The following is a 25,764-nucleotide window of genomic DNA, read 5'->3' on the forward strand; positions in this document are numbered from 1 at the left end:
GGCTTTATTTTGATGTGTTGTTTCAGTCCGTTTTCGGCCTCCGCGCAACAAAGTCGTCAGCGAAGCATGAGTGAAAACGACGGCATACACATCGAGTACGCGGACGAACAAGAGTTGATGCGTGAATTTCGACGCTTTATGAGCGATCCCGAAACGAGAGAAAAGGCTGGAAACTATCTGTACGAATCGCTGGTGGACGAAACCATTCTAGGCGTTGTGTACGAGGTACACCATGCCTACAAAACGGGCTCTAGTGCGGCGGTGGACGGCGAGCCGGAGGACAACAAGCAGTACACGATTGTGGATCTGCCCGATGTGGACGTGTTTGGGTCATCGATCACGAAGAAAGCGATTGAATGTCAGTGCCCGAACTGTAACCGCATTGTAGCCGCATCGCGATTTGCTCCGCATTTGGAAAAGTGCATGGGTATGGAAAAGGCCCCTCAGAGCGGAGGACTGACTCGGGACGCTCGATGTAAATTCGGTGCTGATTGTTGTTCATTGTTGCAGGCATGGGAAGGAATTCGTCACGTATCGCCAGCAGACGGATTGCGAATACCAGGGATGTCGGAAGTGGTAGCTACTTCGGTGGTGACGAGGACGACGAGGACGATGCCGATTGGTCTGGGGAAAAGCGGAAAAAGAAAATTTCGCAGGTCCGAACTAATGGCAGTAAAAAGAATGGAAAAACCTCATGAAAGTAGGTTGGCTCGCGGAGTTGACGCGGAAAAACGCCGTGTGGCTGGCGAACGAACGGAATTACAGAACGATTTTGTGTTTGTCAGCGTGTCCTAACGCTGGTTAAGGGTCGCACGTTTCAGCGCAAGTCCCAAGGGTTTATGACCCCTAACAATGTGGGAAATTCTTTCAGGGGTGGGTGAAGAATATGAAATCCCGAACACGGTTTGACTAGCCTTTAGCACTTTGTACGCTGCTGAACAGTGTTAGACAGTAATTAATCAAACATGTTCACCGGAGACGAAACTATCCAATTTGCGATGTGCACCGATTTGCCAAACAGATCTGCATTTCAGGTAGCGTGGTGGTGGTCCACCAACATTTTAATTGATGCCGAAAAAATAGTATACCGTGCAGATGTTACGGCAGGGAACAATAAGAAAAATAACCATTACTTCCATATTGTATTTGTGTAAACATAGAGAAACTAGAAACCCACTTAAAAATAAACTTATTGTAGGAAACTAAAATTAACTCATACTCTAGCACTGGTGCTTTTCACGGACTTTTATTTATTTGTTTTCCCTGTCGCAGTCATTTTACTCAAACCCTAGCGCACCATGAGTAAATGTAAACATAAGACTTTTGCCAGATAACGTTGTGCGAAAGCGGAAACGTCTGATGGAGGACAGATAGTGAGCAATCCAACAAATCGCGGGTAACATCCGACACCGACACCATTAACGTTCAATTTATAAACAACACCCATGGTGTCTAATTTTATCAATAAGTAAATTGCAATAAGTTTAGCCTTAGTATTAAATAATTTTTTCTCACGACGGCCACATGCTGGTCGTTATTTAAAATTAAAAGATTCTATCAGCATGTTTGTAAAAATTGTGTCTCAATACAACACAGAATAAAATTTGGACTATGCGCACTTAAGTTTTGGAAAATATAGTGCATTCCTTGCCAAGAAATCTCCTTTGACCGGAAATATCTCAAAACCAACCATACGAAACCTACCCGTCAAGTAAAGTAAATTCGTCATGCGCTTGATGGACGGGCGGCATTACGATGACTCCGTTGCGGCGCACGTACGAGATACCGTGGTTTCTGCGGGAGTGAATTAATATTCAAAGTTTATTTTAGTTTATTTTTAAACGATCCGCCCTCACAGCTGGTGTTCGGCATACGGAAAGGGGTTCCACGCGAAACCGCGTTGTTTATGTTTCGTTATGTTTTATTTTACGCGACTGCAAAAAGGGAGCATATGAGTTCTCTCTCAGCCAGTCGGAGTTTCTCTCACAATAAGCGGTGTGATTCTCTCCACTGTATTGTTTCTCTTCGCTCCTAACCGGTTGTGGTGGGTAGCGTGGGAGATTCGAAGAACACAACGCACAATTCAGTTTTGTTTCCAGCGTCGGCTGTGTAACGCGATCAAGTGGCCTAATCTATCGTGCGAGAAGATATCGCGTTTTACTGTGACACAGTAAATTTCCAGAGGCAACAACTTACTTGGGAAGTATTTGCGTGACGATCGTGCCAAATCGACCAAAAACAGTTCAAAAATCGACAGAAACGATCTTCTACGGAACAGTTTATGGCGCCTCGTTGGCCAACATGCTTCACCCGAACGTGCCCAGTGCTACGGCGGTGCTGTTATGATGAGATCATAATTCGTTGGGCAAAACATATGATGTGAGGTAATGCGTTATTTCCAAGCCTACTCAAGGACAAGTAGACCGCGTTCTACACAAATTATTACCCTCCTTAGTCCTGAGCAGGCTGTGAAACTAGTCATAAAATTGCAACGGCAGATGATGCAGTTTGAAGCTAAACCATTTCTTTGTGGAATTTGAAAAACTGCTTCAAACGCATTTTGAAATCATGACCGTGGTACTTTCCTACCATCAAATAGTTGAAAGAGAACCGTCCCAGATCAACAGTCGGTGGAAATGTAAGCGCCAAGCGAGTCGCCGAAATCGTATGTGTCATAGGTTAATTTACTTTTGGTTATCATTCGCCAGTATGTACCGCCATTCTTTTGCTCGTTATCGTGTCGTCCTGTATCGTGGTTAGTTTCAGTTTGCACGGCCTAATGGCTGATTACAAGCACAACTGATTGCTGGGTGCCCGTTTGAAGTTCATCGTCAAAGCGAACGAATCCCGCTCGAATGAGACCGATTCCGGAACCGTTCCATCGTCAGTAGAATGTAAGCTGTTTAGCAACCAACCAGTCAATCCACAAACCAACGGTTAATCTGCTTTATCCATCCGTCTCACCCAGATGGCATCGATGAATATTGGAGCAGTTGGACCAACGGCGCGTACTGTGAAACATTGAAATATATGCCACTGCTGCAGGGAATCTGCTGTACCGTTTGGTTGGCTATGTTCCTAACTCATGGCCCGGGAGGGTAAGTTTGTCTTGCTGGCGAGGAAACCTGTTCCGTGGGCTTGCCTTCGGAAGGAAGCCTTTCAAGAAGTAGCTCTTACGTTTACCCGCGCCTGCGGTTCCGTTGCTTCCCTATTCGCAGCATCATGCCCAAACCCTGGCGTATCGTGTTTCCGTCGTTGATATTCTTTTTCGGCTGCCTAGTGACATCGATGGTAACCGCCAGCTTCATCACACAAGGGCTTTCGCAAATGTGTATCGAGTTCGGCAAAGTAGACACCGGAATGGGCTGCGCAAGACTCGTCGATTACTTTGCCCTATCGAAACAAACCCCCAATCTGGTGAACCCGGACAAGAACTTTTTCCTGACCCTAATCTTTCCCTGGGTATGGGTCGGTGCCACCTGTTTGGGGTTTCTGGTCAGTTTGTTACGCATAGTTTTGATGGTCGATTTTCAGCTTATGCGTGTGGACATTTTGAAGCACGAGAAACAGCAATTGAAAGGTTCGTGTTTCGCAAATGTTGTATTTCTGGAACTAATTCTTGCATCTTTTTTCTCTTAGGTCCACCCAAGGACGCCGCATCGCAGTGCGTTGATACGGATGATTCTGAAGACTGAGAAACGAATTTCAATAGCTGAACAATGTACATATAGTTAGTAGGCTTTGGCGTTGAATATATTGATGCCAAAAGACGGCCATCTGCTTAGCTTATTGTATACTTTTAATACTATCTTACGACGAAACAATGTATTTTCTAGGTTAATAAAACTATGTGCTGATTTTTACATCGAAACTAAAATGAATCAGGGTTAAAGAAAGACCACTCACTCATTGCAACGGGCAATGTTCCAGCGTGTTGGCATCGACTTTAGTTTTCTGCTTAACGGTTTATTTTTTAACACGTTTTATAATGAGCCTCTAACTTCAAATGGTGTAGCCAACAGCGCCAAATTACGCCACAGCCACAGCTGATTACACCACAACGTCAACTGTCATTTTTTCGTCCATCGGGATTTCCATTCAAAACAATGGCTTTTTTATTAATGGCAAAACTTTAGGGCTTCTTCCTCTTTTTAAACCAACAGTGTGAGCTCCAAGTAAATATAGGACTAAAAATCGAGTGATTTCGGAATGCAATCTAGGCCACAACGACCGGTGATTCGTTGGGCCACTATCGAAGCCGGTTCGCCAGAGTCAATATACTCGGCGCATCGCACGTAGGTAAGATTACTTTATCTTTAATTGGTGTTTCAACTAGAAATGGGCAAAAGATTAGCTGATAACGCCGGTGTTAGCTTTTGTTTTGATAAAACAATAGCGCATCGTATTTCCGGTGTTACTGCGAACGGTGAATCCACACCTATCTGGCAGCATCATTGTCGTCATCATAGGCATGAGTAGCATTCGATCAACACACCACCACAGTGAAGCGCGGCCCGATCTCCGCCGTCTGGCTGCTGGGGAAACGTCGCTTGTGAGACGAATGGTAAAGTGAAAGTACGATATTGTAGTACGATCCGGTTGAGCCGCTGTGTCGCAGTTGGTCAAACACGGCTAATTGTGAAGACAGTATTGAACAGCACACGCGCTAAGTTTGTGCTGTTGGCAAAAAGCTGCCATTTGTTCCGCCATACTTTTTCACAGTTTTAGAACGTGAATCATAGCGGACAGTCGGTGATCAGGGTGCTCCATTGGTCTTAAAAACTGTTTACAAAGGTTTGTGGTGGCACTAAATGTGGGATTGTTTGTGTCGCGACTGTTGCTCGATGGTTTATGAATACTACTTATTTATTCTCTTAGCACTCCAGCACGATGACCTACAACTTGGATGAGCTCAAGAAGCGCACGGTCGTCTCGAGTACTTCGCACAACATTTCAAGCAATCTCAAACAAACCGCCAAACATGAGAAAGCGCCGGATACGTCGAAGTCGTCGATCAGCGAGATCACGCGCACCCATCCGACGGCGTACGTAATATTCGCCTCGTTGCTGCTCGATCTGCTGGCGTTCACCATGATCCTTCCATTGTTGCCGTCGCTTCTCGAGTACTACCGGAAAAATGATAATCAGTTGTACGTGTACCTGGCGGCCAGCATTAAGCAGTTCCAGGTGTGGATTGGTGCTCCGGAACGGTACACCAGCGTGCTATTTGGCGGGGCCCTCGGATCGATGTTTAGCTTTCTGCAGTTTGTAAGCAGCCCGATCGTGGGCGCTCTCTCGGATTACTACGGCCGCAAGCCGCTGATGGTGCTGTGTGCGGTAAGTGCGCCCAAAAGGCCGATTTTACGGAATGGTCTCAATTTGGAATTTTTGCCTTCCAGACAGGAATTGCGGCATCGTACGGACTGTGGGCATACTCGGAATCTTTCCTGCTGTTTGTGATCGCCCGGTTTGTCGGTGGCATCAGCAAGGGCAACGTGTCGCTCTGTATGGCCGTAATTACGGACGTGTCGAACCAGCAGAACCGTGGCAAGGCGATGGCACTGGTTGGGATAGCGTTTTCGCTCGGCTTCATCGCGGGCCCTATGATCGGGGCCATGTTTGCGCGGTTCTCGGACAAGACGGGCACGCTGTGGTTTTTCGCGCCCGCCATGTTCGCCATGCTGCTGGCGGTGGCCGACATTCTGTTTTTGGTGCTGTGCCTGAAGGAAACGCTACCGAAGGAGAAGCGATCGCGACAGATCATCAACTCGCTGTCGCACGCACTCGATCATATCAGTATTCGAGCGCTGTTCCGATTTTCCGCGGTGGAAAACCTGCCGCAGAAGGACGTGCGCTCGTTGCGTCGGTTAGGCGTGACGTACTTTTTGTATCTCTTCCTGTACTCCGGACTGGAGTTTACGGTCACGTTTTTAATGTACCACAAGTTCGGCTACACCTCGATCGATCAGGCCAAGATGTTTCTCACCACAGGTACTTACTGAAAGGGCTACATTGGGAAGTCGTATGCAATTAATATCTGGGCTCTTCAAAGGTGTCCTCATGGCCATACTGCAGGGATCGGTCGTTCGTCGGCTACCGGACCGGCTGGTGCAGACGTCAGCAGTATTCGGGTTATATTTAATCATTCCTGCCTTCATCATCGTCGGTTTGGCCGAGTCATCTCCGGTGCTCTATTTGGGCATGGTTCTGTTCGCAATCTGTAAGTGTTCTTGCCGGTTTCGGCCGCGGACTCGATCCTTTGCTCACGAACTGTTTGTGTGTTTCTTTTAGCGACTGCCTTCGTGGTTACCTGTATGACGACAATCACGTCCAAGTACGGCAATTTCCACCAGAAGGGCACCGTGCTGGGAGTGTTCCGGTCGCTGGGAGCACTGGCACGGGCCGTCGGCCCGATCGTCGCTTCCGTGGCGTTCTGGAGCGTCGGGGCACGGATCACGTACATTGTTGGCGGAGTACTGCTGCTGTGGCCGGCTCTCATGATGCAGTACTTAAAGATATAATCCTTCCATTCCACCTTGCTATTGCCGTTCTTCATTCTTTATAGTATTTTTTGAACCACTTATACCTAGATATTTATGTGAAACGTTTACAAGTTGATATTGAGCATCGTAAGTTTTCTATTAAAGATGTTTCTTTTCCAAGATAAAGCAGAAAGTTGCTCTACACGAGTGAGAGAATAAATCGTACAGCAATAGCAATAGTCACTTACACAGTGAGAGAATAAATCGTACAGCAATCGTACTGTTTCTCCCGAAACATTTAAGAGACAGTATTAAGAGTTACTGATACTCTACAACCGTAATTCATCCTAGTTATTGTTTGTTTTATTCAGTGCTAATATCGTTGGTTGTACCTTTGGAATGCATGCTTCCGATGAGCGATTTGTATCTTCGCAAGTTGGAAAACATTTCACACGAGAGTATTTTAGTTAGGGGATGGACTGTGTTTTCCTCATTTTGGTGGGTTAGCCGTGGACGCGTGGACCGTGTCTAGGATGGTCAACTGATGGTGTTCGGTGTACTGACGGCTAGTAGTATACTAAGAAGAGCCCAACCGATCCGTATCTGTGAAGCCGAAGAACAAATTCCGTCCACCTCGATCATATGATCGATGCAGCGGCAGCGCCCGTGGAAGCAGCTGGTATCGGGATCGATACAGTTTTCCGGCACCTCACAGATCCCATTCAGATGCACGGATGAGTGACATTTCTGGATAAAGACATGCTTGAGAATGTTTGCGACGCAAACGGTGTAATTCGAATTGCACTACTTACCAAGCCCGCTTCGTGAAACCGATTGGCGCAGCTACAACGGCCGCTGGTGATCCCATCCGTCCCGGTCGTGATGCGGCATTGCGAGTATGGAATGTTATACAGGCACTGGATGTGCTCCTCGCAGAGGTCATATATTTTACTAACAACTGCAAGAAAATGGACACGGTGCATGATGGGTTAACGACACTCCATTTCCGTTTTGCGTCCGTCCTTACTGGGTAGGCATCGGTTTCGCTGTTTGTTGAGCACGTGACTGACTCGGCACGTGCAGATCTCTTGGGCGCACCGCGAGTTATCCGTCACGCACTCCTCGTCCCGAAAGCATTGGTCTCCGAGCTTCGCGTCATACAGACACCGGTTCCGGTCGACGTTCGGATGTTTGCCCGGTGTGCAAACGCAGATACCGTCACGGCAGTAAGTGCCATTCCCGATACAGTTATTTGTCAGCCGGCAGTATTCGCCCAGGAAGCTCGTTTTGTAGCATCGCTTTTCACGTTCAACGTAATGGGCAGCTTCGCGGCACTGGCACGAATTGTCCCTGCACTCCGAGTCCGTGCTGAGCGTGTACTGGCACTGATCGTTGTGCAGGCAGTAATCCCCGATGTCTGTGGCCGCTGCAATCGGAAGATTTAGACCCGTTAACGAACCGGCAGAGTGTAGCCATCAGATGCAGATTGTGAGTGTGAAAAGTGAGATAATAATTGGGATTTTTGACGTGAGGTTAATAGTATCCTGGCCACGTTACCTCGCAAACAACGCCGTGTTGTGTTAGTGTCGGTCACGGCAAAATAGCCGGCCATGCACGAACAGACCCCGTACTCGTGAATTGTGTTGTACCTTTCGCAGTAAGCTTGCATTGGACACTCCTCATCCGTCCGGCACACGTTTGCTGTTCCTGTGTGGTGTTGAAGGGTGTGTAGTTGGTTAGTTGGTTATCACTTGTCCATTGCCTTCCGGGTCGTACTCGCCCTTTTTGCGATTTCTGAATAAACATTTCACGCACATACAAATCACTTAAGTGCCCAGACTTGGGTTAGTACAATTTAAATATCCTCACTATTCTTCGGCTGTTTTCAATGCTTGACCTCAATTATTATTCAATTGTGTGAGTACTGTTCGAATGAGGAATATCGTTTCGAAATTCGTGCATCACGAAACCTTCCGAACGAGGACGGAATGCGATATCTTTCCATCAACTCTTTCCCCGAAGGCGTTTGGTGAAAATAATTTGGTTTTTTGTTTATTTATTTGCCTAACGGGAAAATTCGTGCATCGGAACCCATATTGCCCACCATCGTTGCGTGGTATCTTTTTCGTAATAAGCTTAAGAAATGCGCGAACCGATTGTAGCATGCAGCATCAAAAGTGTGTACATTGTTGATCTGTTGCCGATCTTCATGATCTTCTCTCACAACCTCCCGCTCTCCAGCGCTACTTCACTTGCTCGTTCGCGCGATGCTCTATGTGTTTTCCGTTTGAATTCTGTTTTGCCTCGTTTCTTCTGAGGTTTCCCTTCTTTTCTGTCCCAGAGTTCGATAGGTTCACGTGCATCACGAGCGTGCCGCGAGGCGATCGTTGCGTATCATTCGCGGTGCGGTTATGTAAATTTCGGGATAATGAAACGCCGGATTCTCGCTCCCTCGCATTTATTCCGATGGAGGTTTCTGGAGGTGAGTGACTGTGCCGCGAGCGGTGCTGCCGCTACCGCGCCCTCCTCCCATAGGGCCGGCAGACGGAAGTGCGCGAAGGCCATTTGCTGTTACGGTGAACACACCTTAAAACCGGCATACGTGCCGTATGCGTTTGCCAGCACGTTAGATCATTTTACAGGCACCAACCAGCGAAGCACTAACGGAAGTTGCCAACAGACGGCGGTAACTGATATTTGCGATTTTAAACACAGTTTGGAACCACAGGTATAAACAATATTTTTGTAACTAAATCATTACTTTATACTTTAAATCATTCAATCATTAAAAAGGCGCACTCAAACACTCAACTTAAAAGGTGTGCCCTTGTGCTGTACAGAAATATGCCATCTGCATCGCCGGGCGTATTGCTGTTCCGTTTCAGCAATTTTTGCATCCAAATTTGGTTCCGATTGCCGATTTCTCCTCCAAACGGCCGATTCCAAACGCCCAACCCTTCGTCCCGGGCGCGTTGAGGTCATAAAGCGCGTCACCCCAAAACAAAAAACCCCTGCTGCCAAACCACGGATCGATTACGGCGGGGATGAAACTCGGGCTGGGCTTTCCCGGGCGTGCGGTACGCTGCCGGACGTCGTTTTTATTATTTTGGGTTTATGTTCTATTTTTGTTTAATTTTATTACTCTACAATCAATTTTCCAACGAGTGCCAATCAATTATGATTGAATGCACTAAACCGTGACACTAATTGAGCCTCCATATCGGCGGCCCGGAATCGATAACACCACCGAACTGTATTGCGCACGGATAGGTATTTACTGCGCAATCGGTAGCATTTGGTGGGATTGATCGATTTTCCTGCGGTAATTAAAACAGCCTATTCCGCGAGGGTACTACTTCGAAGTGGCCCATCGCAGCCCCCGTTATGCGTTGTGCCCACCAACGGAAAGGGCTTTAGGAATTCTACAGTTTTATCAAAGCTTCGTCTTTCGTCAGATAAGCTATTAGATCGATCCTCATTAACATGTGTCCCGAACTTGCAGTTTCATTCGAACCTGTGCTCGCTTCCACAACCAACACTTTCCGTGGTTAGAAACGGGTCAATCAAACACAAACACACCACAAACGAAACCGGACACTTTGGAAGCCCGGAACACCCGACTTACGCCGTATGAACGTTTGACACTGCACCGTGGCCAGCAGGCAGAGCGCCGAACCGAGGGTTCTCCACATGATCGCGGCGGTCCCGATGCCCTCTCGCTAGATACTGTACGGTTCTGAGAGCACGTGGCAAAACCGTGCCACCGACAACATTACCGCGCGGAATCGAATCTGGTACTGAAGCATCTGATCTACATTTTCTCTGTGGCGCCCAACATTATGTTGCGCAGCAGCTTCATGAGGCTGGAAGCGCCACCGCTAGAGAGACAGAAACAGATACAGAAGGAGAAAAAAGAAGAAGCGGCCCAAAACAACAATGGAAACTGATGGAATTGCGCGGTCAATTTTTCAGCATTTTCCACCCACCATCCAGCCGGTTTTCCCTCTCGCTCTGTCGCGTGCACGCGCGCGTGGCCTTTTTAAACGCTCTCTCATGCCCAAAGCCCCGCTGGTTCACGGTGCAATCAATCGACAATTACATCGCATCTGAGTGGATGGGCTTGGCCGCGGAAAAACCTCCAAATGGAGAGCGCAACGGCAGCATGCAGACGAAAAAAAAAATCACAAACCCTACCAATTGTTGATTCATTTCGTTTCTCTCTCTCTCTATCTATCTCTTTTTCTCTCTCCCTCGTAGTGAGATGGCTAACACATGGGATGAAAAATTCAGAGCATAAGACAGAAAACAGGATTTTTTTGTTCAAAATTGACTTTATTCATCAAGAACCACACGATCACTCAACAACCAGTGTAACGTTAAAACACGAAATTGTGTTTAAACCGTTATTTTAAAAATAACAAAAGTAGTGTAAATCTTACCACAATATACCGCCAATTTACGAGTAGAATATCATGAAATTTTAACAGCTTTGTTTTGAAGCTTACTACTAACGGAAAAAGCGATGAATGCTATAAAACTAGCGCCGATTGTGCGTTAGGTTCGCGACTATTCAGCCCATGTGTTAGTGCGCTGTTCGAGAATGCGCTCAATCTTGCTCCGATCCGGTGATCTAACCTGAAAACGGCAAGCTGCGTTTGACGAGATGCGACGATGGCCGGACGGTGCCTAAACGGAAGCCAAATTATAATGAATGCGTCTAATATTAACATAAACATTGCGCAATTATGGTTCACCTGCGCTCTGCGTTTATTGCCGGAGGAAAATTGTGTGAATTTGTGGGGTCGCTCGGTTCCCTGGGATTGGCATTTTCATTCAGTCATTTCCATTCAACCCATCCATTCATTCGTTGCTGTTGTTGTCCGCGGTCCAGATCGCGTTAATTCGAATTTCTTTTACAATTCTCCGAGTTTGCAAACCCGTTGCCCGGGCGAGGGCGGAATTGCGTAAAGCAGGGTTGAATAACTACATTAAGCAAAGTACTACTGTTTGGCCTTTCGCTGCATTTGCCCTGCTGCGGGTTGATAATGGGGTTCGTCGTCGAACGTAGGTGATTGATTAAGCACCGCTGATAGAGTGGTTATCCACCGTTGGGGTGGTCTCCGCGATGTTATTCAGTCACAACAACCCCGCAGCAGCACCAGCAGCACCAATTCGATCGGGGCGATCGCTCAATGTTGGACTTTTCGAAATTCGATTACCTTCATTCGGTCGCGCTCGATTAGCTCGCGGAGGAGATGCCACGGGTCGCCACGGGTCCGGGTCTACAGCTTTCTTATTTCCCAAATGCGCCCCACCAGGCGATACACGTTCGCGTAAGCTTCCAGGTGCCGGTGCCTTGTGATGTGTGCCGCCGCCCGCACACCCGGCTCCCAGCTCCCGGCTCCACAAACCGGCCAGCGATCCGGCATTTGCCAACAACGCTGATTATGATAAGCACACGAGCCACACGATAACATCATCATCGTCGTAGTTGTTGTCGCCCGTTTGTGGATCGATGGCCGGGCGAAGTCACGGCCCGAATTATGAATTCTCGAAAATTCTTCCGCTATTTCGTCAAGATGGTTCCGAATTGCGCTGGATTCGGATGTGCAATCGACGACGGTGATTGTTGCTGGCAAACTGCTCCAGTGTTTTATCTTTTCCCAAACCGATAATTATCAGCCCGAGTGATAGGCGTCGCGTGTTGCGAGCGGACTTGAAACTCGGCGGACACGGCGGATTATCGATCATCGTACCGCTCCCCGTTTGATGAATGAGCTGTGGGGGTGTGCTTTTTATTTTGCGCTATTTCAAATTTCTATTTTCATTTTGTACCGCCCCAAGGGCCAATCGGTTTGGCCCCGCACACACGTGTGGTGCCCCTCGGATTCGAGGGCAGTAAAGTATGCGCGGTCTCCCGATTACCTTATCGAGAGGTAACCAAACGCGGCGCGGCTGACTCACTTGGGCCAGTTACAGCAACCGAGCGCGGCCACGTTATCTACCAGCAATTCGGCGGTGATTTATTAGACAAGTTGCGATTGAAACGATTGTCCGCAGTACACCGAAGACCGCTAATTACTGGGCAAAGGTCGGCCGGTGGTGGCCTTTCTTGGGGACCCCCCTCGGTGCGGGATGCGGAACGAGTGGACATGTGCCGGTCATCGTCATCGTGAGTGGACAAAAGCGGACCGATTTGGCGCAAGGCACGAAGGAGTTAGAGATATCCACATAAACTATCTTTTTTATTGAGGTAGTAGGTTCAACTTTTAAATTGTACTTCACACACACACACACATTTATGTACAGGGTTCGGGAGGGGGAGTTGGCTAACACTAGATTACGTTGATGGGTGAAGCCGGTTCATCATCATCCTCGTCCGGGTCGTCACTCGAGCCGTCTTCCTCGTGATCCGAGAAGCTGTCGGTGCTTTTGCAATCGTACCCCTGTGCCGTGCGGACCCTCCTAGCGGATCGCGGATCCTTGTGGCCGCCTTGGCTGGCGTGATCCTCGTCGTCGTCGTCGTCGACATGCGAGTACTTCTTCGTGCGGCAGCCCGTTGAGCTGGGATAACTGGCCGCGCCGTGGGCTAGGGCCGGAAGTTTGGCCGGATCTCCAGCGCCACCCAAACCCGAGTCCGCCGGTCCGAGAGTGTCTGTCGACTGGCACCCATTGTTGGCCCTCCGCCACTTGGCCCGACGGTTCTGGAACCACGTTTTCACCTATTCAGGGAAGCGAGTAGCAGTTTGAGTCGGTTGGCCGAAGGTGAGCCGGCCGAACGCCGAATAGCTTACCTGCCGATCGCTAAGCTTCAACTGGATGGCCAAGTTTCGGCGGTCTTCCGGCGAAAGGTACTTGTGGTTGGAAAACCGTTTCTCCAAGCTTTGCGTCTGCTGTGGCGTGAAGCGCACTTGGCCGCCCTTGCGCTTCGAACCGCACGGTGGCAGAAGGTAGCTGTACGGGTGGGTGTAGAACGGCCAAACGGCGCGGGGGGTGGCTGAGGGTGGAAACAATTGGTGGGAACAAGGGTTGAGTTACGGTGGTTTTTTCGTTGGAATATCTACAAATATTCAGATTTGATGATGGGCTAGCATAATAACGACCTCAACATCATCAGTACACTCAACGAATGACCTACATAGTATAATAGTCCAATGGCACACAATCTAAGATATAACAGGAATTCATCGAACACAGAGCTCTGAGTAAAGTAAAGTATAATATTATGTATAATACATATAATATAATAAATTAAGAATATATTCAACGGTTAAGTAGGGTAGCGTTAAAAAATTGGCTTCTTTGTTGGAATGCATTGCGGGTAAATTTGACGGTTGGTCGCTCTATTTTCTAAGCATTCTCTTGTGTTTTCCTTCGATCATTTATATACATTGCCCTCTGGGGCAAGTGGTCGGCTCCAGTCTCCAGTCCGACCACACGTGCAATGTCTACACAAACGCCAAAGCAAACATACCCACGGCTGAACCGGTGTTGTTTTCTGCCAGCATCTTAAGTATGTCATCGTCCTTCAGCGAACAACGATATGGCGCCCGCGGGAGAGAGCGAAGATGAATTTAAGCAAATAAAGCACAATTTCCTGGGCGGAATCCGTAACGAAGTTCACAAGCTCGGCACAGTTCTACTTTCTGGACGGCTTTCGGCTTATGTTTGTCTTTTCCATCAACTTCCAATGCACCTTCGGCGTACGCGTCGGTGATTTAATTTGTATCAATTATTTCGGATCCAGCGTCCCTGCGCCAGGAAGCAGAACCACAGACACGCGGCACCCGCGGGACGTCTTGGCCACTTCATTTTCGATGCGACAACGTGTCTGTTTACTTGGCCGATACGTTGGATAACCCCCCTCCGAAAGGGAGGATTAGGGCCGGGACCGGGCCTGTTTGTCCGGTGGCAACAAAATCACTGTTCATTTAGGGTGCAATTTTCGCTAATCGAGTGAAACGATAAAGCGACCGAAATCCTGATACTGTTTATCTTCGCCCGGGTTCAATATCTCCTTCGGAATCCTGTGCGGCAGTTTCGGCCCCCGGCGGTCGGCTCCTGACTGCCTGACAGCTGCTGCTGCTGGGCTATCAATCGATAGAGCAGTTGATAGCAGAGGAAACGAATTGCGGTTATGTTTTCATAATTTCTGAGTAGTGGCTCCTCTATTCCACCATTTTCAAGCTACCAGTGGATTCTACTTGATGATAAATGTGTAAACTCACCGTGTGAAGGATTGTGCAGTATCATTTCGTGTATTACGGCACATTTGGCCACACCAAGGTGAACAGAATGTCAATTTGATAATCAGTTTCCAATTAGCCCGCGATTGCGGTCACTTCACACGCAGCGATCGTTCCGATTTACTGCCCATCCCTCTGTGATTAGCCCGCGGTGGACCCCAGCAAAAACGGTCGAGTTCGATTCCGACGACGACAAAACGACGAACCAAGCGACGAAGGCCCGCTAATCCCTGCGATATGACGGAGTCGATTGGGTAAGCTTTTGGTCGGTTCCAAAGTCATCCCGCGTCATCGCCACACCACCCGATCCCGATCACTGTGTCCACCCGAATCTTCCGCTGCTACTCGAAAAATAATTACGTGCGCCATTGGCCAAGTGGCGGCAACTGTCTGTTTGGGGCGTCCAGGGCGGGCTGACGGGCTGGCGATGATGACACGATAAGCCCCGGGAGTGTGGCCGACCCGAAAACGGTTCCCGACTGTGATATGTGTGTGATCTATGATAAGCCCAAGCCCGAACCCTTAATCCTAGCCCGGGCCGCGCGGCCCTATTGGCGGTGCTCCCGGGGTCCCTTCGTCCCCGAAATGGGTCCAACGTGACAAATCGTTGGAAACATTGGTCAAATAGTACTCCGGTAGCAGCGACGGCGATCCGGGGACACTATTTACGCTCGGGGCATATCCAGTGTGGCGCCACCGACCGGGGGCCAATATCTTTGTTTAAGATTGATAGACGACCCCGACGGCTTCAATCGATTGCAGTGGGCCGGCGCATTATAGCGGCGCACGAGTTCCACAAACAGGGGCCACCGAGATCAAACAGTTCGACGAGACCACTGACTTCGGTCGGTGGCTGGCGCCAGACGGCGGCTGGCGCGGGTCTATATGTTTGCAGATGCATTTGCTTACACTGTTGTAGTTACAACCGACCAACGTGGGGTCGAGATCGATTCGGTTTTGTAATCTTTTTATGCTCCCTCTAATGTCGTTCGGCGCTGGGCGCGCGGGTTGTGTTGACGATCGGCCGCGGATAGCCCGAAATACTGGTGGCGCCAGTCAGCCAGCCAGGCAAACGGTACAGGTGGACATCGCTTTCTGTGTATCCATCGATACACAGATTTGTGTGATACTGTGTATCCGGTACGATTTTATGCATTTTTTTAAATCAAATGACACGGTGATTCCCTTTTTTCCAAAGGTTGTTAGGGTTGGACGTTGAAAGGATTGAATATGGAAAGGTTCGAAATTTGTGCATAAAACATATAAGGTTGGCTAAAAAGTAATTTATTATTTTGTCGGTAGATGCCTTTATATTTCGTGAAGTATCGGTCGTACAGTTTTAAGTTTAGGCTTGTTTTAAAGCTGATATTTTACACTTCAAAAATACTTCCACTGTGTTATCTTTGTTCCATTCGCTTGTGGGTTACAGGGCGTGGAACTGTGGAACTTAGCTGTGGAAGTCACCAAAGGGAATATACCCAATATTTTACAAATTTTCTTTGATAAAGCTGAAAGTTCAAGCTAGGCCGCAGAAATTATGCATAATGTGCATGGTGCCGATGCTCTAACAGCTAGCTACGTGCAATTTTGGTTTTATCAACCTGGTTCAGTGTTTTTTTGTTTTAAAGATACGTGTACACCTCGCAAAGGCAGACCTGCCGTCGAAAATGTCGATAAAAGCACAGAAATAATCAAAGTTGATCGACATGTTAATAATCAGCCCATCAGCTCAGAATTGGCCAACAGAAAAGGTGTTGTGTTCCATCAGGAGATCGAAATGTCACGCATGATTCGCCAGAATGTTCGGGAGCTTGGTTGGGAAGTTTTAAAGCAAAACTTCCTGAGTGATAAGAAAATAATATCAAGAAAGGATTGTGAAAATAGATTGCTTGAGATTTTCGCCAATAACGATCAAGACTTATATGAAAGAGGCATTATGAAGCTATGGTTCGATGGCTTTAGAACGGCAACAAATTTTCCAATAAAACATTGCATATTTGACGCAAATCGGACAATTGATAAGATACTTTCAATGTAATAATGTTTTGATGTTTACGCAAAAAACGTCCATGACTTTTTAGACAGCCTTATAATTGGTCCAAAGATAGCCTTAAATAATTTGGGTAGTTTTTATCAAACTGAGTACTGTCTCGATTTAATATCCCGATCAATTTTCACCGATTGCCTTCGATGAGTAATGTCTCCCCACCCCACCCTCTCTCTCACTCTCTCTCTCTCTCTCTCTTTTATCTACGGTTTGAATGTGTCTTAAGTGAACGAGGATTACTTGGTTTTAATAACGAACAGAGCAAATACGGCACAGCGATGCTTCGCACTGCCAACGGATGCGCCATCGCGAATCGCAAAGCTATTACCGTTGAGTAAACCAATTTTTTCCACCAAATTGCACCAATTGCACCAATGCATCAATTGCCAAACTGATCCAGGCACTCCAAACAGGAAAAGAAAGCGGACCGCGACGAACCAATCCTTTCCGGGCATCGAACCGGGACCGGGACCGGGACCGGGACCGGGACCGGGAGGGGGGCTCCACCGTTTTTCCGGTAGCACCGGTAGCTGCACATTGCTTATCACAATATTGAGCGTCACCGTGCAAATAAAACCGACGAACGAACCGAAATACTACACAACAAGCCGCTCGTTTGTGGCAAGCTTCTGAACAAGCACATCGTCCCGGGCCGGCCCGGCCAATAGCGGGCCGTAAATCAATTGGCCCCGCGCGAGAGCCGATTAATCGTCGTCGCAAACCGTAAACGACGGCATTTAATAAATCTTGCAGGTGAAAGATTACTCGTTCGATTTGGCGGTCCCTTTCATCTCCCCGAGGGGACCCGAGTACAAAGTGAATTCGGGGGCCCAATTGGCACCGTTTGGGGCCCCGGGGCCCAAGGCACCCAGATTAGGTTCCCGTTCTCCCGGCCTCCGCGTGGCTCAATTGCCTCGGCCGAGGACCGAGGCGGAACCGCCCGGACCGGCGGTCGATAAGCGTTCCGAATACTATCGGTGCTTTGATCGTTGGCCGTTTTATGGTCCCCCGATTCGGGTTCGGTGCTGGCCGCTGGAAGCTTACAGGACGACGTCTATCGATTACACCACGCGCACCGCGCTATTGCACGCCATTATTTGTCATTTTAAGGGTTGTGGGCCAAATATAAATAACCGCCATTTGGATGAGTAATCAATTTAGCAGAAATAAAATGGCGGCCAAAGAGTTAGAAAGAGTTAGAAAGAGTTTTAAAGGATTAATTCGAAATTGAAGCACACCTCGCATTTTGACAATTACCTCAAAAGGGACTCTTAATAGAGGAAGTATACGACCGAGACCTACCTTTGAGCACAGACGCGTAGTGCTCCAAGTAAGCGGCGTTGATGGGATTGAACGTGGGCACTCCGAGCTGCAGTGGCAGCGGAATCACGCTTTTAGAGAAATCCAGCAACCCCGGGTAGACGGCCGTCGGTTTTTTGGGCGAATCGGACCGACCGATCGAGGCGGGTGACCCACCACCACCAGCACTGTGGGCCACCGGAAGCCCTATGCCGGGGGGTGAACTGCTCCGATGTGTCCGGCCACCACCGGTGGCAGTACAGTCCACGGGTAGGGAGTGCGCCGGAACGGCACCGTAACTCGGGCCGGTCGGATATGGAAGCGAAGCCACACCGTCCGGGCCGGGTTGGCTTCCGGATGTGTGCGATTGGCGGCCAGCCGTGGCTGCGGCGGCCGCGTGATGCTGGTACAGCAAACTATGGTCCGCGCGCTGTTGGTGCAGGATGTCGTCGATCCGGAAGGAGCTTTTGCGCTTGGACGATCCCATCTTCATGGTTGGCCGTCGGATATGTTATCGAACTTTCAATGTGTCACCACACGTATCAGATTTGTATTCAATTTCGGACTAAGGGCACGCGTCTGTAAACTTTTGCAATTAAATTGACTGGAAGCTGTCACTGCACTTCTGCGAACGCACCTTAAGTGGCACCAATCCGCAATCCATAACGCGCACAATAACCCGTGTAACTGTTTGCGGAGGTCCTTAACGCACCGAAACCGACCCTGTAACTAGCTCTCGACCCGGTAAACGCACCGCCTCGGGCTGCAATCAGTGACTGAAAGGGGTTTTATCACTCCGGTACAATATATGTACATTAATGCCGTTTAATAGAATCCGATTTCGACTTTCGATTCCATAGTTGATAACGGGTGGCAACACTCTCGGAAGCGAGAGAGAGAGATAGAGGAACCCGGTGGCCCGGTTGGCGGTGTGGGTTCGGCGATGATAAAACGGCGATTTGTCGCCCTTAAACACCAACCCCGAAAAAAACCACCACGGCCGTGTTTTATTTGCTTTCCTTCTGCTTCCGATGGCCCTTCGATCGTGTGTTTTGCCTTCTTCTTTTCCGCACCAACTCGCCCATTTGGTGGCGGCTCACCTTTGGGGTGTATGTGTGTGTGTTTGTGGGATTTGAAACCGATTTGCGCCATTATCGGTCGCGGTGCCGCTACGTTTGCCAATTTATTCGCAAGTTCGTATCGATTGATGAGAAGCTGTGGACAACAAAATGGCAGAGCTATTCGTGTGATACATCCTTTGTGATCCCGAAGGATTAAATTTTAGTCGATATATGCCTTGATCCCCGTTTCCGTTTTGTCACTATCGTCTCATGCTTTCCGACGCCAACACTCGTTTGTTTGTCGGCGCACTGCATAATTTGTTTCTCCTTCGCCTACCATTTTGTTTACTCTTCTACGATACGGTATTAAAACTGTGACTTTTATTTCCGTGGATTTCTGTGGTCTTCGGTAGTTTAGCGCCCGATGCCCGATTTATTAAAACATCGTTTTCGCCGGAATCGCGGCCGATCGTGGTCGGTATCTCCGATTGAGCCACTGAATCAAAGCGACGGAATAAACAAATATTGCGTCGAAACATGTTGTAACGTAATTCGTAGGTCTCCGATCTAAACGGAGATGACGGCTTCAGAGAAATCCGGGATGCTTGACACGATGCGTTTATGAGTCGCAACACCCATCTGCGGACCAAGTAATGACACATTCAATTCATTTACGGCTTCCGTTGCTTTGGAGCAGAACATTTGGGAAGATATCCGAAAGTCGAAAAATTAAAAAATACACGAATCGAGCCTCGGAATCGGAGTTGAAGATTACGTAACCGTTTCCATGGCGGTAATTGATCACACCACAGTTTCACCGATCCGATCCATCACGATCACGGCTTGCGTAAGCCGTGATCCTCGGGCCGATCTGTGCCACTCCTGCGCGGATATACACTCCCTGTGCAAACAAAATGTGACACAAAATCAATTAGCTTAAGATAAATAAATAAATAGTGCAGCAGGAGTGTGTGGTGGCAGTAGGAGGTCCCGGTCATGGATCCGGGCGCGGAAAAGGGCCATTTTAACTGGGCCGCCGGGGTCGATGGTATGGCCGCCGGTCGGATGTCATGTTTTCATTTCGAATGGGTTTCCCGGTTCTCCCGGGCTGTAGGAACCCGGGTCCCAGTTTTGGTTCAGTTCCCTGGCTTCTTATGTCTCCTGTTAAACCTGTCACGTTTCCCATATGGTGCGGACTATACCGTCTATCGTGCGGTCTAGGAACTGCAGCAGACAGCATTTGGGTGTTGTGTTGTCGTAGCCGTGAAAACCCAAATAAATAACGAAAATGTGCTCAACCGAATGGGTTAGAAATAGATGCCTTAGAAAGCTTGCAACCAGGGGCACCGATTTCACAGAGCGATCTGTTATTTCTCGATTGGCTGAAATGTTTTTGACCTTACTTTTAGAATGATGAGTAACGGGAAATTGAACGATCATTGATGCTTTTATTCAGTGCAATATGATAGAAAATGCAGTTCTTGTTGCATAAAATGGCAGACTGTTGGCTCAAATACTAGGAAGACGATCCGAAAGAAGGGATGAGGTAGTTAACATTCATAGCATCTTAAAAGGTTTTGATGAATCGCTTTTTGTAAACATTTTCCCCCACAATGCGTCGCTGGATGAAGCTGCTGCTGCTGCTGCAGACGTTGTTTCGAAACATATCCATTAGCCGTCACTGGAAACCCATGTGTCAATATCGTTTCGTAATCGATACTGTTAATAGAAAAATCAAAACCATCGACCGACTCCAGCGGCTGCGCTGTTAACTTGTAATGTGCGGCGATGTAAAAATCTCATCCAAGGTCCTCGTGTTGGACCCAAATGTTGTGTGTTTTTTGCAACAAATTCGTTGGTTCGTATGTTCGTTGGTTCTTACATGAAGGAGTTCCGCCGTTCAGGACCACACAAGTGTAAAAGGCGACACGCGAGGCGGATTAGTTCCATTAACTGGTTATCCGTACACAGAGAGCCTGCGTTTTCGTGTATGAAGTTAAACAAACAAAAATCATGGCTTCAGAAGTATCGAATTACGTCGATCTGCTCCCGTAGAGAGGGATGTGTAGTGCCGCCACCAGATTACTTCAAACAAACCACATTTAATCTGTGTGCTTGTCGAAACCTGTCGCGCTGGGTGTCGCAAAGGAAAACAAGGAATAATAACGTATATCCATAACGTGGGGGCAACATTTGAGTAGCAGCAGGAACAGGAACAGGATCCAGTGAACTCGATTGAATGTCTCATCCGGCGACTCGAACCGCCATTATCCGATAACGCTATCCGATAAGAGTTTTGTATCTTGTTTCGGCATGTGCGTACTGGCGACTTCTCACTTCCTCCGGAGCACGTGATCGATTCGGCTTCTAACGATTTTAAGAAATTAGATGCCAAAACGCCGAACGTAGCACGTCACGCCGTAACAAAAACGAAGCTAACGAAGCTAGTTTGAATGTAAGAAAGATTGATAAAAAATATAATAATAAAATATCATTTTATAGAAACATTTATCGAAATAAAGCGATAGGATCTAAAAATGGCCGTCAATGAGCGCCCTGAATGAATGAATGAATGAATGAATGAATCACTCAGCCACTCGCGGAATTCGTTAGCTCCGCCCCGTTTCTGGCGTTCACAGAAGAAAAAAAGAACGGTAAGAGAAGGGAAAGAAGAAATCACATGTTTAATATGCAAAAAATCACAGTTTAAAAAGGAAAGAAAAAAACAAGTTTAGAAATTTAGTAAAAAATTTCAATATACAATTAACAGAACTTTTATAACAATTTTTTCAATTTTCTCGAGCTAAATTAGGAGTTGTTATTGGAGATGATTAAATTTATAACGCTATTATTAGTGCGTTATAAAATAGCCCGAATTCATTGATTAATTTGATTTTTGATTTTTGAGCTGAGAATGAGGAAGTGAAGAAGTTAAATTAAATGAGTGATTCAGTTCAATGATAATACGTTCATATTTGAAAACCATTAGAACAAGACAAGAAAAGGGTATTGAGAAACTTAATTTGTTAATTTATTCCTTAACCTTTACATATTCGATTTATTCGATATTTTCGATGAACTTGTTGGTTGGTTTTCGATATTGTTTATCTATTTCCAGTACTGTTCCAGGATAAGGCTAATTTAATTTTAAAACAATTTGAAAGCCTTCGTTATCATCGCATTTCTGGCAAGAGTTTAATGGCTCAAGCTAATTAGACTTACCGAATGATGTAATTGTAGTGTTCGTACCTGACCCTCTAAAGGATAAACTTATTCGCCTGCACTTCCAATATGGTGGCTTCGTTCGGTTGCTTACGCGAAAGTCATACAATTTTATTATAATTTAGTTGCCGTCTGATGAGTGTAGGACTATCTGAAAATTGTCCTGGTTCATAAAAAGTACCGGATTTCGAACACGATAAAACTCAACCCGATAACACCATTTCGGGCGCGGATTTGGGGCCTAGGACTCACGATAAGCAGCTTGACAATACACTCGGCAAAATTGGCCGACTTCTTCGAACGTTCCAACCGATTTCGTCAGCCCTTCGGCGTCAGCTAGACGGATAAAGTTTCCAACCTTTTCCCCGTGTATACAATATGACGCAGTTATCGGACCTATTTGGGTGTCTATTTATACTGGATATCTTATCGTTCGGGCGGTATGCTTTTGGCACAGTCGAGCCGCTACTTAGCCCACTCCAAGCACATCCCTCCAAGGGTGAAGTGTCCATTCGCCAGCCGCCGGCCTAATCCGATCGTCTGCCGGCCCACCCCGCCGCGGAAGACACTCTCTATGGACACTCGTTTAATCAGCGGCATTACCTGCAATCACGGGGGCAAAAAAAGAGGTTACCGTTCGCGAGGTGGCCGCGCTGTGATTTCTGAAATCACGGGAATCAAAAATGATTTGACACTCGCTTATCTATCCCGCGCCAGGTTCCCGCCGAAGGTTGGAAGGTCTATAAATCTTTGCGATGAACTGCTTCGTGATAGATTTTTACGGCCGGCGGATTTGTCAAAGGCGCTCCTCGGCGATAAAGCCGCGCTTTCCTATCACAAGAGCGCCTTATTGTATTAACAGTCGAAAACAATGCTCTTTCCTTCGAGATAAAATAAGGTTAAATGTTTGTAGCTGATTGTGCATTTTGCACCAGGTTGTTCGATGTTGGATTAAGTTTCACTTTTTATCTATGTCGGCGAGAAGATGCTTCCAATCATCAGGAACGGATGGTTTCAACGAAACCCCTTTGTAGGTTCTGGCCCGAAAAGATCGCATCCTCGATCGATCGACTGTCCATCAACGTCAACGGCTATGTGTATCGTTTCGAGCTAGAATTTTTATCAGAAACAAACGCATTCTTGTCACTCGACCAAGATGTGCCCATCCCGTTGCCAGAATTGGTTCGTTTTAGTGGAAAAAGAAGGCAGCACCATTTTTAGATCGAAGATTAAGACTCAACCGATCAGAGAGTACATAAAAGCAAGGAGTCCAACGCAAACGTCTGTATCCAATGTAATGTCCAATATGTAATTGAAGCTCTCAACGAGTCGTTATTTATTTCTCGACACAACGTGTGGTTTGTCGCTGCGTTATGTAGCAAAAGACCGGCGAGGGCGGAGAGATGTGGATTCGGAGAAGATGCGCGAACTAAGATGAGCTGTGATCTGCCTGCTCGGCAGATGTATCTACCGAACACCGATTTCAGTACCATTTCCGCTCGCGCCCAGAGCAGGTTGGATTTCGTCCGTCGTCTAGTTGTAGCAATCTGGGGCCAAGTGGTTGGTCAATGTTAAGGGTCTGGTGTTGGATACTGTGACAGGACCATTGCCGTCGGAAGTTTCAATTTCTGAAATCGTTTTGGCAACATGAGCAACGCAAATAGTGCGGGAAGTAGTGGACGAGGCGGTACAGGCAAGACTTCCGCTTCGGGTGCGACAGGAGCAGTGGCAGCGACGGCTATGCTCAATAGTGCGGCAAGTGGCCAGAATTTTCGCGTTCCTAAGTGCGCTCGATGTCGAAACCATGGGGTTATTTCCGGGCTCCGGGGACACAAGAAACAGTGCACTTACCGGAACTGTCGATGTGCCAAGTGCGAGCTGATACTTTCACGACAGAAGATAATGGCCGCACAGGTGGGTTACGTAACTGCTGAAGAAACTAAAATAGCCACAAAAATGAATTTTTGATATCAAGCAATTTTAAAGAAAGTGATAAAAAGGTACTAACTGTGCTAAGGCGCTGAATACGACTCTTGAAGGTTGCCCTGAAAAGACAACAAGCGGTCGAAGATGCGATAGCGCTACGGTTGGCCTCCACCGAAACAGGCACACCGCTGGAGGCACTTCCGCCGGGCAAAATATACGGAATGACCGTCACGGAACCCTGTCCATCCCCGTCCCCCTCGTCGTCCACGGCTTCGGTGGATATCATTTCGTCGACATCGTCGGACGCTCCGACGGGAGGAGGATTTGAGGCAAGCGAAGATTTGAGACTAGGGCGTCCGAAAGGTACGTAAAGGGCCACAAACCAATGCCACTTTCACCGGCCAGAAATCATCTTCCGCAGCAGAAACGGCAAATGTGACCGTGTCGCAAAACGCGCTGGACATGCTGGCTCAGCTGTTTCCCCATCGAAAACGGTCCGTACTGGAGCTGATCCTGAAGCGATGCGATTCCGACCTGCTGAAGGCGATTGAGCAGTGCAGTCAAACGCAAACCACTTCCAGCGCCTTCAAGCCCCCCGTTACGACCGTCGTTTCGACGGTCCCGAATCCTCCGTTGGTATGTAAAAGGACACGGTTTCGATTGAACGAGACAAATGCTTACAGGTTACAATTCGATTCCACCGCAGATTCAACCATCGGTAAACGCCAGCGGATATTCGCCCTTCATTGCGTACCCCAAGTGGCTGCTGCCGATGTCCATTCCGGTATCGTTTAGCCACATTGCGCCAAACCTGGCGCCTCGCTGCACTTTACCGAACTGTGTCATGTGTGTCCATCACCCAATGTAATGCAGTTTGTTTTTATGCTTGTTTCAATGTTATGTGCCACCTGCAGAAGGTAAAATAAAAAGTGACACCAAAGAATGTGACGCCGAGAAGGTATTTGCGTGCGTAAATTATTTTTTTTCTCATGTTTGTTCGTTCTACTATTGCTTTACGTATTAATCGAGATCGAGAGTAGAACCTTCCGATACCTTCCCAAACAAAGTTCGATTTGATTCTCCTTGCGTTGTCCTGTTGAAATACAACGCCTCTTGGCTGGCCGTTTCTGGTCATCGTGCAGTGCAGTGCAACAGTGCAGTTGTTGATAGTTGAGATCTAAATTTAATGTTTGGCCATACGGAAACGACTTATAATGAATGATTGCTTTCAAGTCCCACCAAAACACATTAGAACCGTCCTGGCCGTTAGTCCTGATTTGGTCACCATTTGGGCTGCTTCACCAAGCTATGGCAACGATCGTTTTCGCACAATATTATCCGTTTAAAAAATGGATCGATTTCACTCCGTTTGGCCAAAGATGGACATTTTACTCATCACGTTTTTTGTTCATCGAGCTTCTGTTTGAATCCAGCTTTGGGCATATGGTTGAAAACTGTTTGATGGTAGATCTTTGGCTCGT

General features: G+C 47.6%; 6 protein-coding genes across 6 annotated transcripts; 4 read left to right on the forward strand and 2 right to left on the reverse strand.

Annotated features, from left to right (window-relative positions):
- Nucleotides 1-46: 46 nt before the first annotated feature.
- LOC128273020 (SAGA-associated factor 11 homolog) lies at nt 47-1,301 on the forward strand. The gene is made up of 2 exons (XM_053010924.1): nt 47-427; nt 511-1,301. The coding sequence occupies exons 1-2, from the start codon at nt 67-69 to the stop codon at nt 696-698; spliced, it is 549 nt and encodes a 182-aa protein (XP_052866884.1). The 5' UTR covers nt 47-66; the 3' UTR covers nt 699-1,301.
- Nucleotides 1,302-2,104: 803 nt separating this feature from the next.
- LOC128273699 (uncharacterized) lies at nt 2,105-3,807 on the forward strand. The gene is given in 5 exon segments (XM_053011725.1): nt 2,105-2,638; nt 2,709-2,894; nt 2,969-3,098; nt 3,219-3,580; nt 3,640-3,807. Coding segments are annotated over 5 exon segments (804 nt in total). The 5' UTR covers nt 2,105-2,568; the 3' UTR covers nt 3,696-3,807.
- Nucleotides 3,808-4,886: 1,079 nt separating this feature from the next.
- On the forward strand, nt 4,887-6,665 carry LOC128272777 (major facilitator superfamily domain-containing protein 10). Its single transcript, XM_053010650.1, has 4 exons — nt 4,887-5,337; nt 5,400-5,991; nt 6,053-6,220; nt 6,292-6,665. Exons 1-4 carry the CDS (start codon nt 4,891-4,893, stop codon nt 6,519-6,521), a joined length of 1,437 nt encoding a protein of 478 aa, XP_052866610.1. The 5' UTR covers nt 4,887-4,890; the 3' UTR covers nt 6,522-6,665.
- A 316-nt stretch (nt 6,666-6,981) lies between these two features.
- On the reverse strand, nt 6,982-10,174 carry LOC128275325 (prion-like-(Q/N-rich) domain-bearing protein 25). Its single transcript, XM_053013790.1, has 5 exons — nt 10,108-10,174; nt 8,040-8,189; nt 7,510-7,908; nt 7,295-7,440; nt 6,982-7,229 (listed from the first exon to the last, which is right to left on the reverse strand). Exons 1-5 carry the CDS (start codon nt 10,172-10,174, stop codon nt 7,020-7,022), a joined length of 972 nt encoding a protein of 323 aa, XP_052869750.1. The 3' UTR covers nt 6,982-7,019.
- Nucleotides 10,175-12,817: 2,643 nt separating this feature from the next.
- LOC128275326 (hematopoietically-expressed homeobox protein HHEX) lies at nt 12,818-18,567 on the reverse strand. Its single transcript, XM_053013791.1, has 3 exons — nt 18,078-18,567; nt 13,277-13,479; nt 12,818-13,204 (listed from the first exon to the last, which is right to left on the reverse strand). The coding sequence occupies exons 1-3, from the start codon at nt 18,565-18,567 to the stop codon at nt 12,818-12,820; spliced, it is 1,080 nt and encodes a 359-aa protein (XP_052869751.1).
- A 5,437-nt stretch (nt 18,568-24,004) lies between these two features.
- Nucleotides 24,005-25,151, forward strand: LOC128275334 (doublesex- and mab-3-related transcription factor dmd-4). Its single transcript, XM_053013801.1, has 4 exons — nt 24,005-24,271; nt 24,397-24,646; nt 24,705-24,915; nt 25,013-25,151. The coding sequence occupies exons 1-4, from the start codon at nt 24,005-24,007 to the stop codon at nt 25,149-25,151; spliced, it is 867 nt and encodes a 288-aa protein (XP_052869761.1).
- Nucleotides 25,152-25,764: the final 613 nt, after the last annotated feature.

The sequence above is a fragment of the Anopheles cruzii genome, chromosome 3 (genome assembly GCF_943734635.1).
Source record: "Anopheles cruzii chromosome 3, idAnoCruzAS_RS32_06, whole genome shotgun sequence".
Taxonomy (NCBI): domain Eukaryota; kingdom Metazoa; phylum Arthropoda; class Insecta; order Diptera; family Culicidae; genus Anopheles; species Anopheles cruzii.

What these genes read in the sequence shown, in the direction of transcription:
- LOC128275326 (XM_053013791.1), bottom strand. Translation starts at nt 18,567, where the DNA reads ATGAAGATGGGATCGTCCAAGCGCAAAAGCTCCTTCCGGATCGACGAC. An exon ending in CTACGCGTCTGTGCTCAAAG is followed by an intron (nt 13,480 to 18,077) that starts GTAGGTCTCGGT and finishes TTCCACCCTCAG; the next exon opens with CCACCCCCCGCGCCGTTTGG. An exon ending in TGAAGCTTAGCGATCGGCAG is followed by an intron (nt 13,205 to 13,276) that starts GTAAGCTATTCG and finishes TTCCCTGAATAG; the next exon opens with GTGAAAACGTGGTTCCAGAA.
- LOC128275334 (XM_053013801.1), top strand. Translation starts at nt 24,005, where the DNA reads ATGAGCAACGCAAATAGTGCGGGAAGTAGTGGACGAGGCGGTACAGGC. An exon ending in GAGACTAGGGCGTCCGAAAG is followed by an intron (nt 24,647 to 24,704) that starts GTACGTAAAGGG and finishes CATCTTCCGCAG; the next exon opens with CAGAAACGGCAAATGTGACC. An exon ending in TCGACGGTCCCGAATCCTCC is followed by an intron (nt 24,916 to 25,012) that starts GTTGGTATGTAA and finishes GGTAAACGCCAG; the next exon opens with CGGATATTCGCCCTTCATTG.
- LOC128275325 (XM_053013790.1), bottom strand. Translation starts at nt 10,174, where the DNA reads ATGTGGAGAACCCTCGGTTCGGCGCTCTGCCTGCTGGCCACGGTGCAG. An exon ending in GTGTCAAACGTTCATACGGC is followed by an intron (nt 8,190 to 10,107) that starts GTAAGTCGGGTG and finishes AACACCACACAG; the next exon opens with GAACAGCAAACGTGTGCCGG. An exon ending in GGTTTCACGAAGCGGGCTTG is followed by an intron (nt 7,230 to 7,294) that starts GTAAGTAGTGCA and finishes GTCTTTATCCAG; the next exon opens with AAATGTCACTCATCCGTGCA.
- LOC128272777 (XM_053010650.1), top strand. Translation starts at nt 4,891, where the DNA reads ATGACCTACAACTTGGATGAGCTCAAGAAGCGCACGGTCGTCTCGAGT. An exon ending in CGCTGATGGTGCTGTGTGCG is followed by an intron (nt 5,338 to 5,399) that starts GTAAGTGCGCCC and finishes TTTGCCTTCCAG; the next exon opens with ACAGGAATTGCGGCATCGTA. An exon ending in CAAGATGTTTCTCACCACAG is followed by an intron (nt 5,992 to 6,052) that starts GTACTTACTGAA and finishes GGCTCTTCAAAG; the next exon opens with GTGTCCTCATGGCCATACTG.
- LOC128273020 (XM_053010924.1), top strand. Translation starts at nt 67, where the DNA reads ATGAGTGAAAACGACGGCATACACATCGAGTACGCGGACGAACAAGAG. An exon ending in GCATTTGGAAAAGTGCATGG is followed by an intron (nt 428 to 510) that starts GTATGGAAAAGG and finishes TCATTGTTGCAG; the next exon opens with GCATGGGAAGGAATTCGTCA.